Raw genomic sequence first — 18,161 nt, 5'->3', positions numbered from 1 at the left:
CAGGATGGATGGATGGAGTCTGAAAAGAAGGAAATGGAACAAACTGAAGATGGACTAGTGATTATGGCCAAGGTGCGTGCATTTAGTTTTACCAAGTTGGTAGACAGAAATTAGTAATAATGTTCAAATTTTAGGTACTCCAGGTGATAGTATTAGAATTCAGTTTTTTCCTAGGCAAATGAATATCAGATGAGGGGGCAATTACATTATTACAAAATTAATTGTGCCAGTAACACATGTAGGAAAATAACACTCAGGAGGACAGAGGGACCAAATGCTGATCAAGTAATCCTACCTTTATTTTCACTGTTCTTGATAAAAAGCTGGGCAGTGAACTGTGAGGACTCAGATACCAGAAAATAAATGTAAATTTATTTTCCTTCCTACTCCCAAATCCCAGAATCCTTAGCAAAAGGTAAAGCATTTAAGCCTGAAAACATTAAATTTATATATATTTTATGTATGTATATTTATATATATAAATATATATATATATTATATATATGAAAATATATATTTATATATATTTATATATATTATATATATAAAAATATATATTTATATATATTTATATATATTGTATATATATTTTACTGATCTGGCTTACTGATACCATTGCAATGATTTAAAGGAGAAATAGTCACGCTTTCCACTCGTGAGCTTTCTTGCACCTCCACACAATATTGCCTATTCATTTAACCTTTATTTACCGAGTACCCACAGATGTCAGGTCCTGCCCTGACCTGGGCTCCGAGGGACACAGTAGGAAATAACAAAAATGCCCTCCCTGACAGGGTTTACTTTCTAGTGGGAGACAAACCTAAGTACTTTGAAAACTCAGGCAGCCTCAATTTATGGTTTTATTCCTAAAGTCTAAGGACTACTTAGTTGTTTAGATATTTGTTTATATGAAAAGAAATAATTCGCTGAAGCATGATTTTCAGGACCTCAGAAAGCCTACAAAGACCACCAAGTACACTGCATCTAAGTATAATCATGATAGTACTAAGTTACAATCACATTTATGCAGGAAAATGAGCTCAGGTTTTCCCAGGCAAATGTTTGATTCACCCATCTGACAAATAATTATCGAGAATGCCCGATGTCAGGGGCATTGTGCTGTGATAGGTGGGTATGGGGAAGAGAGGAGGGAGGGAGCTTACTGGCAGTGGGCTCTTAAGGGCAGAGGCACCGGGATTCCTTTGGCCAAGAAGAGATGAGGGGAGAGGAGGCCGGCACCGAGGACGGTTTACACGTGAGGGACAGGCAGTAAGGGAGTGCCACTGTGTACTGCTGCGCTGGTGAGGACGGCATTGTCTGCAGGTGAGAGAGGTGGCAGCACAGGGCGCAGGCGAAAGTCGGTGGTGCGAAATAACATGCGGAGACAGAAGCCTCCTCCAGTTGTAAAACACTGTGATTTCACACCAAACTGTTTTCTCTTAGAAAATATTCAACAGAGACCTCTATGACTACTTAAAAGCTAACATATCTTGGCAAATCAATGTGGCACGAGGTTTAAGTGAAGGAATTCTCGTATGGCAAATTTAGGCCCCCACTAATAATGTCATAGTGAGACTAACCAGATTATTCTGTCATAATGCTTTCTAGTACTTTAAGGGACCTTCCAGATTCAGAATCTCACTTCAAATATAAAGTAGCACTAACATCTAATTATAAACTGCGGATGTAAAAAACCGCAAAAGATTTTATATGGTTTAATCTCCTCCCATTTTCACTTCTGAAAAATAACTGTAGAGCTTAGGGTCTGAAATCAAAGATATCTAGGTTCAATTCCCAGCTGTTAACTGGGAAAATGATATAATCTTTCTGTTTAGTTCCCTCACCTGAAAAACGGGGGCAGTTGTGGTAATTATCTCATAGAGCTGCTGTGAAAATTAAATTCTCAATATAATGTCTGGTGCCCAACAAGCATTAAGTAAGTGGAAGTTGGCTATTATTATCATCATATGAACACCATATAGTTTTAAAAGCAATCCTGATAAATCTATGTTTGGATATATTTTAAGGAACACAAATAATATTAAAAATTATACATATACCCACAATGCAAAATAACAACAAAACCACCTGATGGGATATCAAGGCTGTGCTATTAGAAACCACCCTGATGCTCCCTGACCCTAGGAGTCATTAGAGACACAGCTGTTTGTCTAAAACTCACTGGTAACATTTCAAATTCATTCAACATAGTAATTCAAAATGGACAATGAATTCTCTTTGGGACAGATTTCTCTTTCTCTTTGTCTAGGCTGCATAGGAGAAAGCATTTCCCAAGCTGAACACTGATTTATTCAGTTTTGGACCCCTGTCATCATAAACGTCTACTGATGAGCATAGAGATAATCCCCCACCCCGATTTCTAAAAATTATGGTAAATATACATAAAAGTTACCATTTTAACTATATTTACATGTAAGACTCAGTGGCATTCAGTACATTCATAATGTATAACTACCACCACTATTTCCAGAAATTTTTTGTCACCCGAAACAAACTATGTATACATTTTTTCTCCCCATCTTTTCTCCTCTCCCCACCCACCCACCCACAGACCCTGGTAATCTCAATTCTGCTTTCTATTTCTATGAATTTGCCTATTCTAGATACCTCGTATAAGTTTAATCATATAACACTTGTCCTTTTATGACTGGCTTATTTCACTTAGCATGTTTTCAAGATTCATCCATGTTGTATCATGTATCAGAATTTTACTCCTTTTGAAGGCTGAATAACATCCCACTGTGCGCAGATTACCACATCTTGTTTATCTATTTATCTAATTGACACTTAGTTGTTTCTGCCTTTTGGCTATTGTGAATAATGCTGCTATGAACATTACGGTGAAAGTAGTTGTTTTCGTCCTTGCTTTCAATTCTTTTGGGTATATGTCCAGGAATACAACTGCTAGATCATGTGCTAATTCTACATGTAACTTTTTGAGGAACTGCCAGACTGTTTTCCACAGCTGTTGCACCATTTTACATTTCTACTAGCAATGCAAGAGAGTTCCAATTTCTCCATATTCTTGCTCATACTTGTTGGCCATTTTGTATATCTTATTTGGAGAAATGTCTATTCAAGTCTTTCTTTGCCTGTTTTTGAGTTGGGTTAATTCCGTTTCATACACATGATGTTTAGAACAAAATGTCAAGACAGCTTGGCAAAGAAAGTACTGGAAAATGACACTAATTTTTATTCATGAATGCAAATTTTATAAATTTTAACCATCACATTCTGTTTTATATATATGTATGTGTACATATGTACACACACACATACATACATACACAGAGGAAACATTTAAATATAACTGCTTTCAAAAATGCAGACCACATGGGGCCATTTTGCAGAAACTTAAAGAGTCCTCCCAGACAAGAATACTATTTTTAAGGTATAAGAAAAGGAGCAATCAAACAATAGGACATGGAGTAGCCTCACCATGAAATACACCTTAGGCTTCAAGAATGGCATGATCCAGGTAGCAATTTTTATCTGTGTAGAACATCAATCAACTTTTGAACAATTAAAATTACCAGCATTTATATTTGGAATGTTTCTATACTTACAGTTAAAAATAGATATTTCTAATGGTTTAAAATCTACTTCATATTAAAAAATAAAACCACATGGTGGAACCCTGAACCTGGACACAAAAGCAGCAGAAAGTTTCCCGATTTCTCAATGCTGCCTCCCTACAACTCTGCCAGGCCAGAAACGGATTCTTGTACATTCTCTGGAATAGAGCGTGTGGTAAAGCCTTAGGGGCTTCAGACATATCTCCCACAAGAAGGAATAAATGAAATTGTGATAGCAATGAGTTAATTCCCTGATTATTACTGACATTTCACAGATGCCCAAATACAACAACAGAACCAGACTCTAATCTAGTTCTGACAATACAGTCCACATTCTAACCCTTATGCCACCACACTGAGATGTCAATTAAGCAGATTATAGGTTACCTAACCAACTGAATGGTGATACTGACTTCTGGAAAACTGAGGTACAGCTAAGGCTTAAATAACTAACAGGTGGCTAGAGGTCAAAATGTACCAATTTTTGGAAATATGTAACTGGCTGAAGTAGTTACAAGAGGTTGAATAAGTAGAGCACGCATGTCCATACAAGCTCCCAAAAGCTTTACAGTCTCGGCATCTGAAAGGACCTTACAACAAGAACCCAAAAGCTTTACAGTTTCGGCATCTGAAAGGACCTTACAACAAGAAAAACTGGTTACATTCCTCTAGTAGTTGGACTTATTTATTCATGGATTCATCTTCCATCATCTACAGAAAAGGTGAAATTTTATTCTTCCTTCATGTCCAAATATGCTTAAAGTTTGGATTCTGAATTTTATAATGCTTCACCTAAATCGAGTGTTAGTCTGACCATTTCCCTTGGGAAACAGAATTCAGTTAGCAACAGCATATATTGTGCACAACAAAATTCTAATATATTGCTTCAGGTTTTACAGTGTTCCTTCCTCACCCCCCAGTTTTGCTGTTTGGAAAATTTCATATTTGTCTTTGGATCTATTATGTCCATGTCAGATTTCCTACCTGGTCAGTGCACTGAGCACACTATAAAGGTACGCATTATTCTTAACCATAAGAATAAAAAAGAATACAAAACAAACTAGGGAAATAGTCCCAAGGGAATTCTAATAAGTGAATTATGAAACTGAAATGGAATTCAATATTATTAAGCCTTGACAGCATTATTTGCTCTTCAGCACTAGATGGCAGTGTTACGAAACAAATGTACTATCTGTATGTAGGGACTAATAATGGATTGAAGCTAATTTTAGTTAATCACATGGCTTCTGACAATATTCAGATCTCAGTATTTTATAAAATTTTGTCACTTTGGTCTATAAAATGGCATTTTAAATGTCTGTGAGAAATGCAGGCATAATATCAGCACTACTCACAATAGAGGGCACAATTCTCTGAATGCTCACCACATACATCATCACTTCTGTGTGTCACAGATCCATCAGTGCTTTTGTTGAAAGGCTGAGCACCTATGGTTTGTCACACTCTTCGATCTTTTTTTTTAAGTTTATTGGGGTGATAATTGTTAGTAAAATTACATAGGTTTCAGGTGTACAATTCTGTATTACATCATCTATAAATCCCATTGTGTGTTCACCACCCAGAGGCAGTTCTCCTTCCATCACCATATATTTGATCCCCTTTACCCTCATCTACCACCCCCCACCCCTGGTAACCACTAAACTATTGTCTGTGTCCATGAGTTTTTACTCTTTGATCTTTTGTTGGACAGTGCTTTATGGTTCTGCAGGTATTTCTGAGGGTCCAATTCTTCATTTGGGTCTCACAATAATAACCCATGGTTCAGAAAGAAAGGGGAAGAGACTAGCCCACTGAACACTCATGGCTAATAAACCAGACCAGAAGGACTCTAGTGACCCTGCTCCTTCCTTCCGTCTCTCTCTCAACATACATTTTTAAAAAATTAAATTTTACATAGCACTACTTATATGTTTGTCCTTCAGGATCCTAAATGCAAATATAGTAAAATGGAGCATAGGAAAGTAGTATACAAAATCTGGCTTACTTATCATCTAAATATCTAAAAACAATATGGACCCATTGCTGATGGGAACGTAAAATGGTACAGCCTCTTTGGCAAACAGTATGGCAGTTTCTTATAAAACTAAAATATATCATTATCAAGTGACCCAACATTTGCACTCTTGGGCATTTCCCCCAGAGAAACAGAAATTTATGTACAAACATCTGCACATAAATACTCATAGAAGCTTTATTTGTAATACCCTCAAACTAAAGCCCCAGATGTCTTTCAACAAGTGAATGGTTACAGGTGTTACCACTACTCAGCAATAAAAGGAAACAAACTATTTCATACACATAACAATGAATCTTTGGGAATTATTCTGAGTAAAGAAAGACAATCTCAAAAAGTTACATATGGTATGATACCATTTATATAACATTCTTTAAAAGACAACATTGTAGAACTGGAAGTCAGCGTGGTAATAAAAGGGAAACACACAGGATCCTTGTGGCAATGGAAGTCTTCTGTATCTTGACTGTGTCAATGGATACAAAGCTATATACCTGAGATAAAATTGCACAGAACTAAATACATACACACAAATGAATACGAGTAACACTGAGGAAATGTGAACTAGATGGGTAGATTGTGTCAATATCCTGGTTGTGATACTGTACTGTATTTTGCAAGCTGTTATCAATGAGGAAATAGGTAAAGGGTACTAAGATCTTTCTGTGTATTTCTTACAACTGCATGTGAACCTATAATTATCTGAAAACAAAAAGTTCAATTAAAAAACTATGGGCTTTACTTGGTATCTGTTCATTCATCAAGCTATCAGTTATAAAGAAAACTAATTCAGTCAACAAATACCGTGTTTCTCTGAAATTAAGACCTAGCCGGATAATCAGGTCTAATGCATCTTTTGGAGCAAAAATGAATATAAGACCAGGCCTTATATTAATTATATTATATTATAGTAAAATAAGACCGGGTCTTATATTCATTTTTGCTCCAAAAGATGCATTAGACCTGATTGTCCGTCTAGGTCTTATTTTCAGGGAAACACGGTATTTACAATGCTAGATGCTGAGAATACAGCTATGAACAAGGCAGAAAAAACTGCCTGCCCCCCAGGAATTTGCATTTTGGTGGAGAGGAAACACAATGTATCGATAAGAAAACCACAAACCATGTTAGCTGGGCAGAAGGCTTAGAGAGAAAATAAAGCACAGTAGGACAGGGGTAGAGAAGGGTTATTATTTAAAACAGGGTGGTCATGAAGGCCTCACCTCTATGGAGGACACCTGAGACCTGAAGGAAGAAAGGGAGCAAGGCACACATGGGAGGAAAGTATTCTAGGCCAAGGGAACAAGTGCAAAGGCCTGTCCCAAGGCAGGAGCAAGTCTACCACGTTTGTGGAAAGGCTGAAGAGCCAGTGAGGCTGGGGCCAACAGACCAAGGCAGAGAAGTAGAAGATGAGACCAGGGGCAGGGGGCCAGATTAGGTAGGGCCTTGTGGGCCACTGGCATGACCTTGGTTTTTATTTGTGAGATGGGACACCACTGGAGAGTTTTAAGCAGAGGAATGCCATGACCTAAGTTATGTTTTACCAGGATTACTCTGACTTCTGAGTTAAGAACAGGCAAAGGAGTGGCAAGGGGAAAAGCTGGAAATCAGGAGGCTACTACAAATCCAGATGAAAGACAGTCACATGGACCAGGGGAAATGACATGAGTGGATGTCAGTATTTTGCTACCCATATGTACCTTGACAGATACATGACAAACCAAAGTTGTACTGCATTAAAATCCTTACAAAATGTTACTCTGTGTTTGGTTATCTTGGACAAAGCTAGGGCTTCAGCTGTACAAACCTTATCTTGGGACCCGGATGGCGTCTCTTCTAGAGTCTCGGTGCTTCCCAGATTGGAGAGCTGAGTACTTGGCTGTAACCCAGGGCTGGAGATATTTGAGTCGCCCATCTGATTCTTCAATTAAAAGGAAAAGTACATCACGTGAAAAGGTTTGCTGTGTATTATTTGGCTTACAAGACAGCATCTGAGGTTATTAGAAATGCTATTTTAAAAAACAACCAAAAAAAAAAAAACACCGCTAAAATGTTTTTCTTTGGATCCTCATGTAAGTAACTTACACAATAACACTTCTAACAAGTTGAGCACTTGATTTTAGACAGTAGTGTTAGCAACAATTGTTATTTTAATAACCCTTTTAAGGAAAAGCCAATAGAATTACTTTATCACATATTCTTTTCCGTTAAAAATATTTTTCCCTATACTTTTATTGGGAAATAACTGACATACACACACTCTGTATTAGTTTAAGGTGTATAACACAATGGTTTGATTTACACATATAATTGTGAAATTACAATAGGTTCAGCTTCTCATATAGCTACAATAAAAAGGAAAGAAAAAATGGTCTTTTTTTTTTAACATATGGTAAAATTAACCTTTTTGGGGTATACAGATGTATGTGTGCACCCATCACCGTAATCAGGATAGAAAATGGCTCTATCACCCTAAAACTCCCCAGTGCTGCCTCACTGCACTCACGTCCTCCCCTCCATTCCTGGAAACTAGTGATGTTTTCTGTCACTACAGTTTCGTCTTTTTGAGAATGTTGTACAAAATGGAATGCTGGCTTCTTTCACTTAGCATAACGCCTTTGAGACTCATCTAAGCTGCTGTGTGGTATTGATGTTCCTTCCTTCTTCCTGCTGAGTAGTATTCCACTGCATGACCGCATTACAGTCTGTTAACCATTCACCCACAGGAAGACATCTGTGTTTCTCCAGTTTTTGGTGATTATGAATACAACTTCTGTAAACGAATATATCATGTACAGGTTTTCTGTGTGGACAAAAGCTTCATTTCTCTAGAGTAAATACCCAGGAATGGTATTCCTGGGTTATATAGTGAAAATATTTTTCTTCTAAATTTTTATAGTCTTATGTTTTCCGTTTAGCTCTCTGATCCATTTTGAGCTGATTTTTGTGTAAGGTTGTTAAATTTAGGTTGGGATTCTTTTTTTTTCTCCATCTTTTGCATATGGATGGCCAAAACCATTTGTTGAAATCATCCAATATTCTTAAAAATTAAACTAAATTTTAGATCTCTAAATATCACAAATCACAGATAATGAAAGTCACAAAATGTTTTAAAACTGTCAACATGTATAGAACACTAAAAGTGAAAATATTTTTGTTCTTGGAAAGAATACTAAAAACAAATGATCACTAGATGGAGACAGAACTACGAATTTTTAGAAACTTAAGCTCTATTTGGGCTCTCTGATCCAGCATCTGGTAAGCACTACTCATGTCAAAATGGACCCAAACCTGTTTAGAGCACTCAAAGGTAATAAAAAGGCCCAAACTGCAGTCTGGAGACAGATTCATCTTCTTGATACTGTACTATAAATACATGTGCTTAGCATAGGAGAAGGTACCTGAATGTTAAATGAACAAACGATATGCACTTTCTCTATTCAAATGCCTTAATGCCTGTATTATTTCAGAACCCTATTAACCTCGTGCTACACATTTAGATAGAGGTGAAGTAGTGTGTGAAAGCCTATGAAACATCTTCTCTTCTAACCTACTTCTTTGTACAGTATCACCATCAATCTGTATCAATACATTATGGAGAATGCTTGGAATTGTATTAGAGAAAATACAACTCAAAACACTGTTCGTAACAAGTTCTGAAAAGAGAGGTATAAAATGTTCCGGAACATTTTCAAAATTGGGAGTTTTCACATAAAAACCCCAGTTTGTCATTTTCAGAGAGAAGCTGGATGATTTGGTAACAACTGGCTGGAGCCGAGCTGCAACTGCCCCTCTGACACAGTGACAGGCTGTCTGACAGCCGCACACTGACCTGCTGTAGGCACCACCATGGGCCACATGGTTTGGGAGGCATCTGAGCCTGCAATACTTAATACTTAATTCAGCTATGAGATGGGGCTGCATTTTAAAAGGTCTCCAGAACTTCAAATACTTTTTTATATGTGTGCAAGGCCATTCTTAGAAGGTTTCATCTGATTTTGTTTGTTAGTGAGTTTCCAGTACTTGTAAGGATCGGGGGAAATGGACAATCACAGACAAACTTCCGGAAGGGAAATTTTACAGTATCTGGTAAAAATCTTAAAAATGTCAAAATCTTTTTATCTATCATTCTATTTCAAGTAACTTATCTTAAGAGAAAATGCTGTACATGATGACTTAGCTACAAGGATATATTCTGAGTTCTTAATAGGAAGAATCAGAAAAATCTAGAGTTTTGTTTATACAAGGCACAAAAGGAAACATACTCATACACAGCTATTAATATCACAACTATTTAAAAAAAATTGTTTCATTCTACCAAATGAAATCTCCTTGTGTAGTTACTGTCATAAAAAGATATTGTTCTTTGGGGGAAAAACAGGTTACAGAAGAGTTAATAAAAACTACTTTTAAAACTAGTTAATAAAACTACTGTACACAAATATACCACATGCACTGAGACATATTTATACATATTTCTGGTAGGATATATAACAAGGCATTAGCAGTAATATTTTTAGGTGGCGGAATTACGTTTTTTCTTTTATTGTAATTTTCAAATATAAAGTTTTCTATATTTAATATGTACTGCTTTCATAATGAGAAAAGCAATGGTGCTCGTATTTTTAAGAACCCAAAAAGTTTGCATTTAACAAAATTTTTTTTACAAATAAACTAAAACAAAACAAAACAAAACAATAAAAAGACCCTACCAAAATCTAGGATTACATCCCATGGCTAAAAGCAACTCAGAAGGGGCCTGTGTAAAGGACTGTGGTTTCAGCTATCTTTGTTCACATTAAAAAATAGAAAAGTTGGATAAAACTAACTATAAAACTGGGGGAGAAAATGTTTATTAGAGAGTTTTTATGTACAGTCTCTATTATAAATCCCTCACTCAAAAGTCTGGAATTTCATTCATTGTATTACATATCCTGGACAGAGGAGATTTAGCATTGGGATTAAATCCCATCACTGAGGCCTACCTTCCCCCCATCCCTGGACTCTGTCAATCTCCCAAGTCTCTACCTAAAGATAAACAAAGGGGCCACCTGGACCCATGCAGCAACTGAGGAGGCCCATTCAAACACTGAGATAGAAGTCATGGGTCACTGCTACTACCAACTTTATTCGGTTATACTTGGCGGCCAAGTGCAGACCAGAAACAAAACTGTTGTTTAAGGAAGCTCCACTCATTTACGGACAGTTTTCAAACACAGAAAGAATACATTATAAAGTAAACACCAAAGATTTAACTAAATTTCTAAAGGTTAGTTTTCATCTAAGCATAGAAAACATTTTATTTATTCTATACTATAGAAGAATTTTCTTTAGAACAGTAATTACTGTGTTCTCCATATTCTTATTTTTTGCAATGTGTATGAACTAGAAATTATGTCCGATTTTCAGATTGGCCACTTGACCTAGAGTTCCTTTATAGCTTTGTGCACAGAAACCAGGCTTTAGTTCCTTCTTTCATTTTGTTGCCATTCACTCCTCAGGCTGAGGAGTGAGCCAGGCCACCTCCTGGAGTGTGTACTCTAGTGTGCAGCCCCTACACTTTGTCTTGTGTGGTACCTGGATCTCGTCATCACTAAAACAGGTGACAGAGTCCTGGACTTATTAGTTACCTGTTATCAGAACACAGAAAGGCCTCTATAAAAACAGAACAAGATACATATGTAGATCTCATTAAGGATGAGAGGGAATTTGGGGAAAATACGATAATCTAAAAATTCAGAAAATGATTCTTGAAATTTATTCTCATCCAGTTTCTTAAGAATTAATGAATTCATTACAGAGGTGACTGCTTTCCTTGTATTAATTTTCAAAAGTCCCTAAATTCCTCCTAATTCTCTATGAGACTATGAGACACTGAGGAATTTGGTACAACTTGAAACTTCTCATGGGCTCTCCTGTGCCCTTTTCTACCCAGGAAGTGGGACTTCCTTTGGTGTTTGAAAGTAGAAGGTTTATTGTAGTTTATGGTGAACATGACTATTTTTAGTCAGAGGAAACTACTTTCCAGAATGTTGTTTCAAAAGTTTGTTGCTTGAACTTTAGATTCTTAAAGGGCAGCATGTGAAAAATGGTCCTGTCGTCAAATCAATCTGGGAATTGGCGTTACTGGTTTCCTTATTGTGGGACTTCTCAGAGTCTTGAGCACTAATGACGGGGGGAGGAGGAGCCATGCTAACAGTGTTTCCTTAACTTTGACCAACTGGAACCTTTTTTCTCAAGGATCACCTGTTAACAACCTAGAGGCTAGTGTTTAGAGTAGCACTGTGTGGGAAACACGGTCTTAGAGAGTGTTATTCACATCTTATTCCTTGATCTTTCGGTAAGGTGAGGATTAAACAAGAAACAAAAGATGTACTTAACTCAGTGTTAGTAAAGATTAAGGTGATCATTTTATTTCTGCTGAAACAAAGTGCAGCAGTGGAAACCTTCAGTCTCACTCCAATGAAGCATGGGCTTTGAAATGCTGACGTCCAGTGAAAAGCCAGGACAGTTCCAAAGTTACAAGATTTGAGGACCGCTCAGGAAATGTCCACTGCTTGGCATACAGCGAACCGTTCACAAGTATACTTTGAATAAACTAATGAATGTTCACAGCTTCCATTTTATTCAACTTTGGGGAGAAAATGTTCAGTTAACATAAACTAAAATACAAAACAGAAAGGACAAAGTGAATTCTAGAAAAGCCTCTCATTTGGGTAAGATTCCAAATAATGCTTAATGAAAGCTGTGCAATTACCACCAATTACAGACTGTAAATATACCCTTTAGTATTACAGGGTGCATATTATCAGAATATTTATCAAAGACTACATAAATTCCTAAGACCTAACAGAGACTGAAGAAGGTAAAGAAGAGGCATGAAGCTTTTCCATAATTACCTGTTGCAGGCTAACTTTTGCACACCAAAACCATTTTCTCCTATAATTATTTTACAGGAATAGAAAAAGAGCATTTCCAATTTTCATGCCAAGCTAAGGAGTCTATAGTAAAAAAATTTCTTTCCTTATTGTTTAGGCTTAAAGCTATAAGGGACGTGTTCTTCTTGAAGCAATTATTTCGGCTGGCGCTGAAGGGGACTTCCCCCGTCCACAAGCCCCTAAAGGTCTCCGCCCTTGTGGCCCTCCTGGTCAGCATGCAGTCTCACCCTTTCATACTCATCCTTGGCTCTGCTTAGCATCTCCAGGATGTCGATGGGCCTGTGGTCATTGCAGCCATTGGCCTGGCTGGGACTCTGCTTATCCCGGGCAGCTTGCTGGGACCGCCGTGTCTCTTCTTCTACCACCCTAGGGGAGGAGAAACAGATTTTAGAAAAACCTGTTTAGATACAGTCTGACCCAAGAACTCTCTTGGTGTCCATTTTCCAAGGATAAAGGGAAAATGTCCCATGATAACACTGTCCTCACAATACAGAACAGAGACTCGGTTACCTCACCCGGGGAATATTTGACTAACTTACCACTTTATTCACAACTGTGCCAACCAATATATTTCACTGTTAGAAGGACAAAAACACAGAATTCCATTCTTGAGTTGGTGGAAGTAGGTACATTAAAAACTTGACTAAATTCTCTCTCTTTTTGGAAGTATCTCAGTCAAACTAACTGGTAAAGTAAAGTTGAAAATGGACAATTACACCAAGTCAAAGGAAGCCTGCATAGCTGAACAACCCACTATGGGAAGTTTGTCATGACACTGGGCTGGCAAGGAGCAAGATAGATTAGCTTCTTGAAACTAGAGGTCTTGGTGAATCTTCAAAAGTGAATGATGGCACCACGAGCAAACAAAAGGTTTCCCTCATTCTCCCCTTAAAAAGCACTAAGTAGGTAACTGAGGTGAGGTGATTGTGGCATGCTCTTTATTTTTATTGGTGCTGCTTAAGCTAATTCTGTACTTGAAGATACAGCAAGCAAAGTTGAGGGTTAAGAACGTCACTGATAGGATTAGGGTATTTAAGTCTATTTGTGGGGTTTCATTTCTTCAGAATACCTTCTCTCCCATACATAAAGGTCTGAAGCAAAATGTCAGGAACTGAAAGCTAGGTGGTGAGCACCTGGATATTTCATTGTTTCTCACACTGTTCTTCAAGCTTGGAATAAAAGTACAAAAATCTTACCAAGGCAACTAATTTTTTTTCAATGTTAAGACGTATTCAGGTTTCATTCCTAAGTGTAGTGAACATGCCTACCTGCCACGAGATGTTACAGGCACAGTCACAACTTGATCATTGCATTAATTGAGAATTTTTATGACAGTGATGATGACAGGCAGTAAAACAATTCAGCAGTAAAAGGTTTGTTTTTATGGAATTAGAGAAATAGGACAATAATAGGCCACTCAGTGTCAGTTCATTGCTTTGAAATTGCGTGCCCAGGAATTCTCATTAGTGTGTTTGTGATGACTCTTTTTTTGAGAACATTGGGTTAAACAATGTTTAACAGATTTTTTTTTAAACAGCAGAATCATTCTGAGTTTTTAACATGTTAAAATTTACTATCAATCTCCAAGAAAAGAGGGCTCATACATTTTCCCAAATTTATTTGGCCATAGAATCTTTTCCTGAGGCAGGGTTCCTGTTAGGAAAATGCTGCTTTAAGGTAATGATGTCAGTTCTTTAGATTACCTAGAGTTTTATAGCTCTTAACAGGATTATTTCTAAAATGAAGGTAGAACCACAGACATTATCATAGACTGAAAGAAGACTGACATGTGATATGAATAAATATTGTTTCTTTTATATCCATACTGGTAATCATCTCTTGGAAAAGAAGTACTGTATTATCATAACTGTGAGGCCTGTCGCAAAGGATAAAAAGACTGGAGAGATATACGTACACTGGTTATTTCTTGATGGTGGATACAAGCAATTTCACTTTTTTTGTATTTTTCTTTATTTTCCATAATTAACAGGCACTCCGTTAATATTCAGAAAAAAGGGACTATTTAAAATAACATTATTATTTAATACTCAGTTATAGGCCATACCAGCCTCAAACCACCTTTATCAAGGACTCTGGTATAGTCTGCTTCTACCTACCTCATGCCATGCTGCCTGGCTTGCTCATGCTGGTATTTACCTCTCCCCTGACCTGGGCTGGATCTGTGATTTTGGTTCAAAAGAAGTACATTTCTAATAATCACCACTGTTCACCGTGGTCCAGGACACCTTACAAAGCTCACCACTGCTAAAAGCAGCAGTTGTCAGGTGGCGTGGAAGGGGCCCTCACACGAATGAGAATTGGACCTAAGTAAGGCCTCTTTCAATTCAAACTCTGTGAGGAGCGTTGCTTCTCGCCCTTTCAAATCCTCAAATATGCCCTTCAGACTACCTGTAAGATCACGAATAAAGCTCACTTCCACAAGTTCTCCAAATTTTATAGTCTAGGTAGGCAAACACTGAAACGAGCTTTATTGTTCAATGGTTTCTAGCAGACTGGATTTCCTCTTTAGGAGTCAACATTTTTCAAGTTTAGTGGATTTTCAACTTTGCCCCTGACCAAAGAGAATTTCAAATTTAATACAGTAGGTCTAGAAGTTTGCTTGCTCTCCTACATAGCTTCTCTTTTTATAAACAACTTTTGGAATAAATCAATTTTTTACTTGGAGAATTTTTATTACATGGCAGCTGTCAAAACAGGGATGGGAAGAACTAAGATAGATAGAATGGGCCCTCACAGGCACATTTACATAGACACATACGTAATATGCTAAAAAGAACTTTACCTGTATTTCTGATTAGCAGACGTGACATTCTGAACTATGTAGCAAAGAGAGGCTGTACAGGCAAAGCTAGAGCAGACAAAGATCAAGTGGTCTTTTTCTCTTTGGTGTCCAGTCTGCCATTTACCACAAAGTTAACGTTAACATACAAGGTACTCCCTTCAGCCATAAAGAGACCATACACTTGAAAACTCACTAGCAACAGTTTCACGAGGACTTTCTCTAATCGCTTTCAATACCTCCCCGGCTTCCAGGAAAAACAAAGCTTAAGCAAATGTCCCTCTTTTGGGCATTTCTAGTGAAAGAACCCTGTATGCTCTTCTTTTCCCACTCTGTTTCCTATTTCTACCTCCTCATCCTATTTTTGGGTTCAATACAATATTTTCAGGTAGGTCTTTAGTCTTCAGCTTCATTTACCATCTGAAGTTTTGCATATTAGGGGCACCATTTGCCCTGACAGAGGAAAAAAAGTTCAAAATGGTCTCCTGTGAATAGCTGTTAAGAGCTAAAAAGGCCAGATTCTCTCACTCAGGCCCCAAAGCTCTCAATCTGCAGGAGAAAGTGCATACACAGTTGAGCTTGGAACAACATGGGACTTACGGGTGCTGATTCCCCAGGAATTTGAAAGTCTGCATATACCTTATGACTCCCCCAAACTTATCTACTAACAGTTTATTGTTGGCAGGAAGCCTTACTGATAAAATAAACAGTTGTTGACACATATTTTGTATGTTGGAAGACCAGAGAAAAGAAAATGTTATTAAAATCATAAGGAAAATACATTTACAGTACTGAAGTATTCATTGAAAACAATCCATGCACAAGTGGACCCGCGCAGTTCAAACCTGTGTCACTCAACTGTAATATATTAATTAATTAATGTATTAATTAATATATTCCCAAGTTCAGATACTTGTTGCCTTTGCCACCACTTTTCAAAACTACAAAAAAGCAGTCATCAGATAAATGGCTTTTCTGAAAAGCAATTTTTATCTTTTTTTTTTCTCACAGAAAAGGTGTTCTAAATAGAGTGTGGTTCTAGAGAGCCCAAACACATTTTCAAATATGAGTGACACAAGTTTGTAAGGAACCATGTCCTCAGGGGTGCACCCAGTAATAAACATGGCCTGCCCTAGGAGCTCACATCCAGAGCAAGGAGAGCAGAGGGCTGATAAACATCCCTTCAGGACACATTAGCAGTCCTGGATTAAAGCTTTAGCCATGTGTGCTTCTTCTAAAGTGCAAACATAAAGTGGAACTGAGGTTTTGGGGTTATTTACATTTTTATAAGAATCAGTTTTCTGCCAAACACGGAGGTAAAAACTTTGCAGGAGAGCAAAGGAAATCTTGATCTGACAGAGGGGGAGAGAGGTCCACATTTCTGAGGAAGTGCAGGCAAAAACTGAAAAGGAAATGTAAGTGTACCAGAAGACACTAGCCACTGCAGCATTCTGCCCAGAGCTCTGGACCCTCTCAAGCCCCTCTAGCACCACAGTGTCTTGGGCTCCCAGAATCCAGACTGGCAGCACCAGCGATACAGATTGGCCACATGAGGGGTGGCTTCTGCTGGCTGGCTTAAGAAAGGACAATGAGGCACACTTTGGAACATTAATTCAATGGAAATTATTTTCCATATTCCAAGATTCTGACTTACAAAAAATCTCCTGGAACACAATCCATTAATGGATCGGGGACTATTAAACCTAGAATCTGTGTCGAAAATAGCATGGATGTGTGTAGGAGTTCTCTACTGGCTACTGCACACAGGACTACTTGTTAGAGAGGAAATCTGGACAGAACCGAAATCAGATCCACTGATGGTGGTTAGGTTGCTCCCTGCTCATAGATGACATCCTCTGGAGCTCTGCGGTTTGACAGCACTAAGCACATGTTTAACAGTAAGGTTCTGGTTAAATTACAATCTGATTGCAGGACTGGATTCAATGCACGCATTAGAAATATTACAGGGGACTATTTAATGCTCTGGAAAAATGCTGTTCACATGAAAAGTAGGATGTATAGTATGATCTTGTTTTTGTAAGAAACAAACACATTGATCTAATGTACTATAAAAACAACTAATATGTAACCTAAAGAGAAAGATCGGAAGGAAACAGACTAAAACGCTAACAAACCCTGAGAGTGGTAGCAGGATTATAAGTAACTTTAGGTTTCTTTAGGCTTTCCTGCCTTTTCCAATTTTTTTTTTACAATAACAGGAAATTAGGGGGGAAGTACATGAGTTAGTACACTCCAGTAACAAAGAGATAAAATCATTTTTTCATCTCTCATATATCATTAATGAAATAAATCTATGGAGTAATACAAATACTTACTGGGCCATGAGTTTGGCTATGCGATGACAGTCATTCTTGTCATAAAACCAGATACTGTATATTGACACTTGAAAAACAAAGAAAAAAAAAGATGAGGGGAAAGGAGGTTTCAACATATATGTAATATATTATTACCATGGAATGTCACAGAGTTTATCATCAGACTCAAACTGTTAACAGTACCTTTTAAGAAAAAAAATGCCTTTCCCCCAAAATGTTTTATAAATAGAATTAGATAGGTAAAATATTCAGATGAAAACTGCAGAAACAGTTGGTTTTAGACATTACCAGATGCCACTAGCCTAAGATGCTGCTAATTATGAGATGAACCAGTATTTTATGTATTATCAAGAAAGAAAAACGATACCAATTAAATTAAGGATCCCTAGTGCCCTTTTGGAGCCACATCCATCTCCTGTGGTCCCCCTCCCTGGTCTCAGACCTCTGGCAAACACA

General features: G+C 37.5%; 1 protein-coding gene across 1 annotated transcript in view; it reads right to left on the bottom strand.

The window, feature by feature from the left end:
• DCP1A (decapping mRNA 1A) overlaps positions 1–18,161 on the bottom strand; it is a 49,283-nt gene that overhangs the window by 8,671 nt on the left and 22,451 nt on the right. Inside the window, exons 4-6 of the mRNA XM_081073062.1 lie at positions 17,706–17,772; positions 12,797–12,935; positions 7,439–7,552 (exon numbers count right to left, since the gene is read on the bottom strand). Of these exons, the coding sequence (XP_080929188.1) occupies positions 7,439–7,552; positions 12,797–12,935; positions 17,706–17,772 (320 nt within the window). The remainder of the gene's footprint in view (positions 1–7,438; positions 7,553–12,796; positions 12,936–17,705; positions 17,773–18,161) is intronic.

This window comes from Rhinolophus hipposideros (assembly GCF_964194185.1).
Source record: "Rhinolophus hipposideros genome assembly, chromosome: 14".
NCBI classification, from domain to species: domain Eukaryota; kingdom Metazoa; phylum Chordata; class Mammalia; order Chiroptera; family Rhinolophidae; genus Rhinolophus; species Rhinolophus hipposideros.
This window is presented reverse-complemented; position numbering and strand designations above follow the sequence as displayed.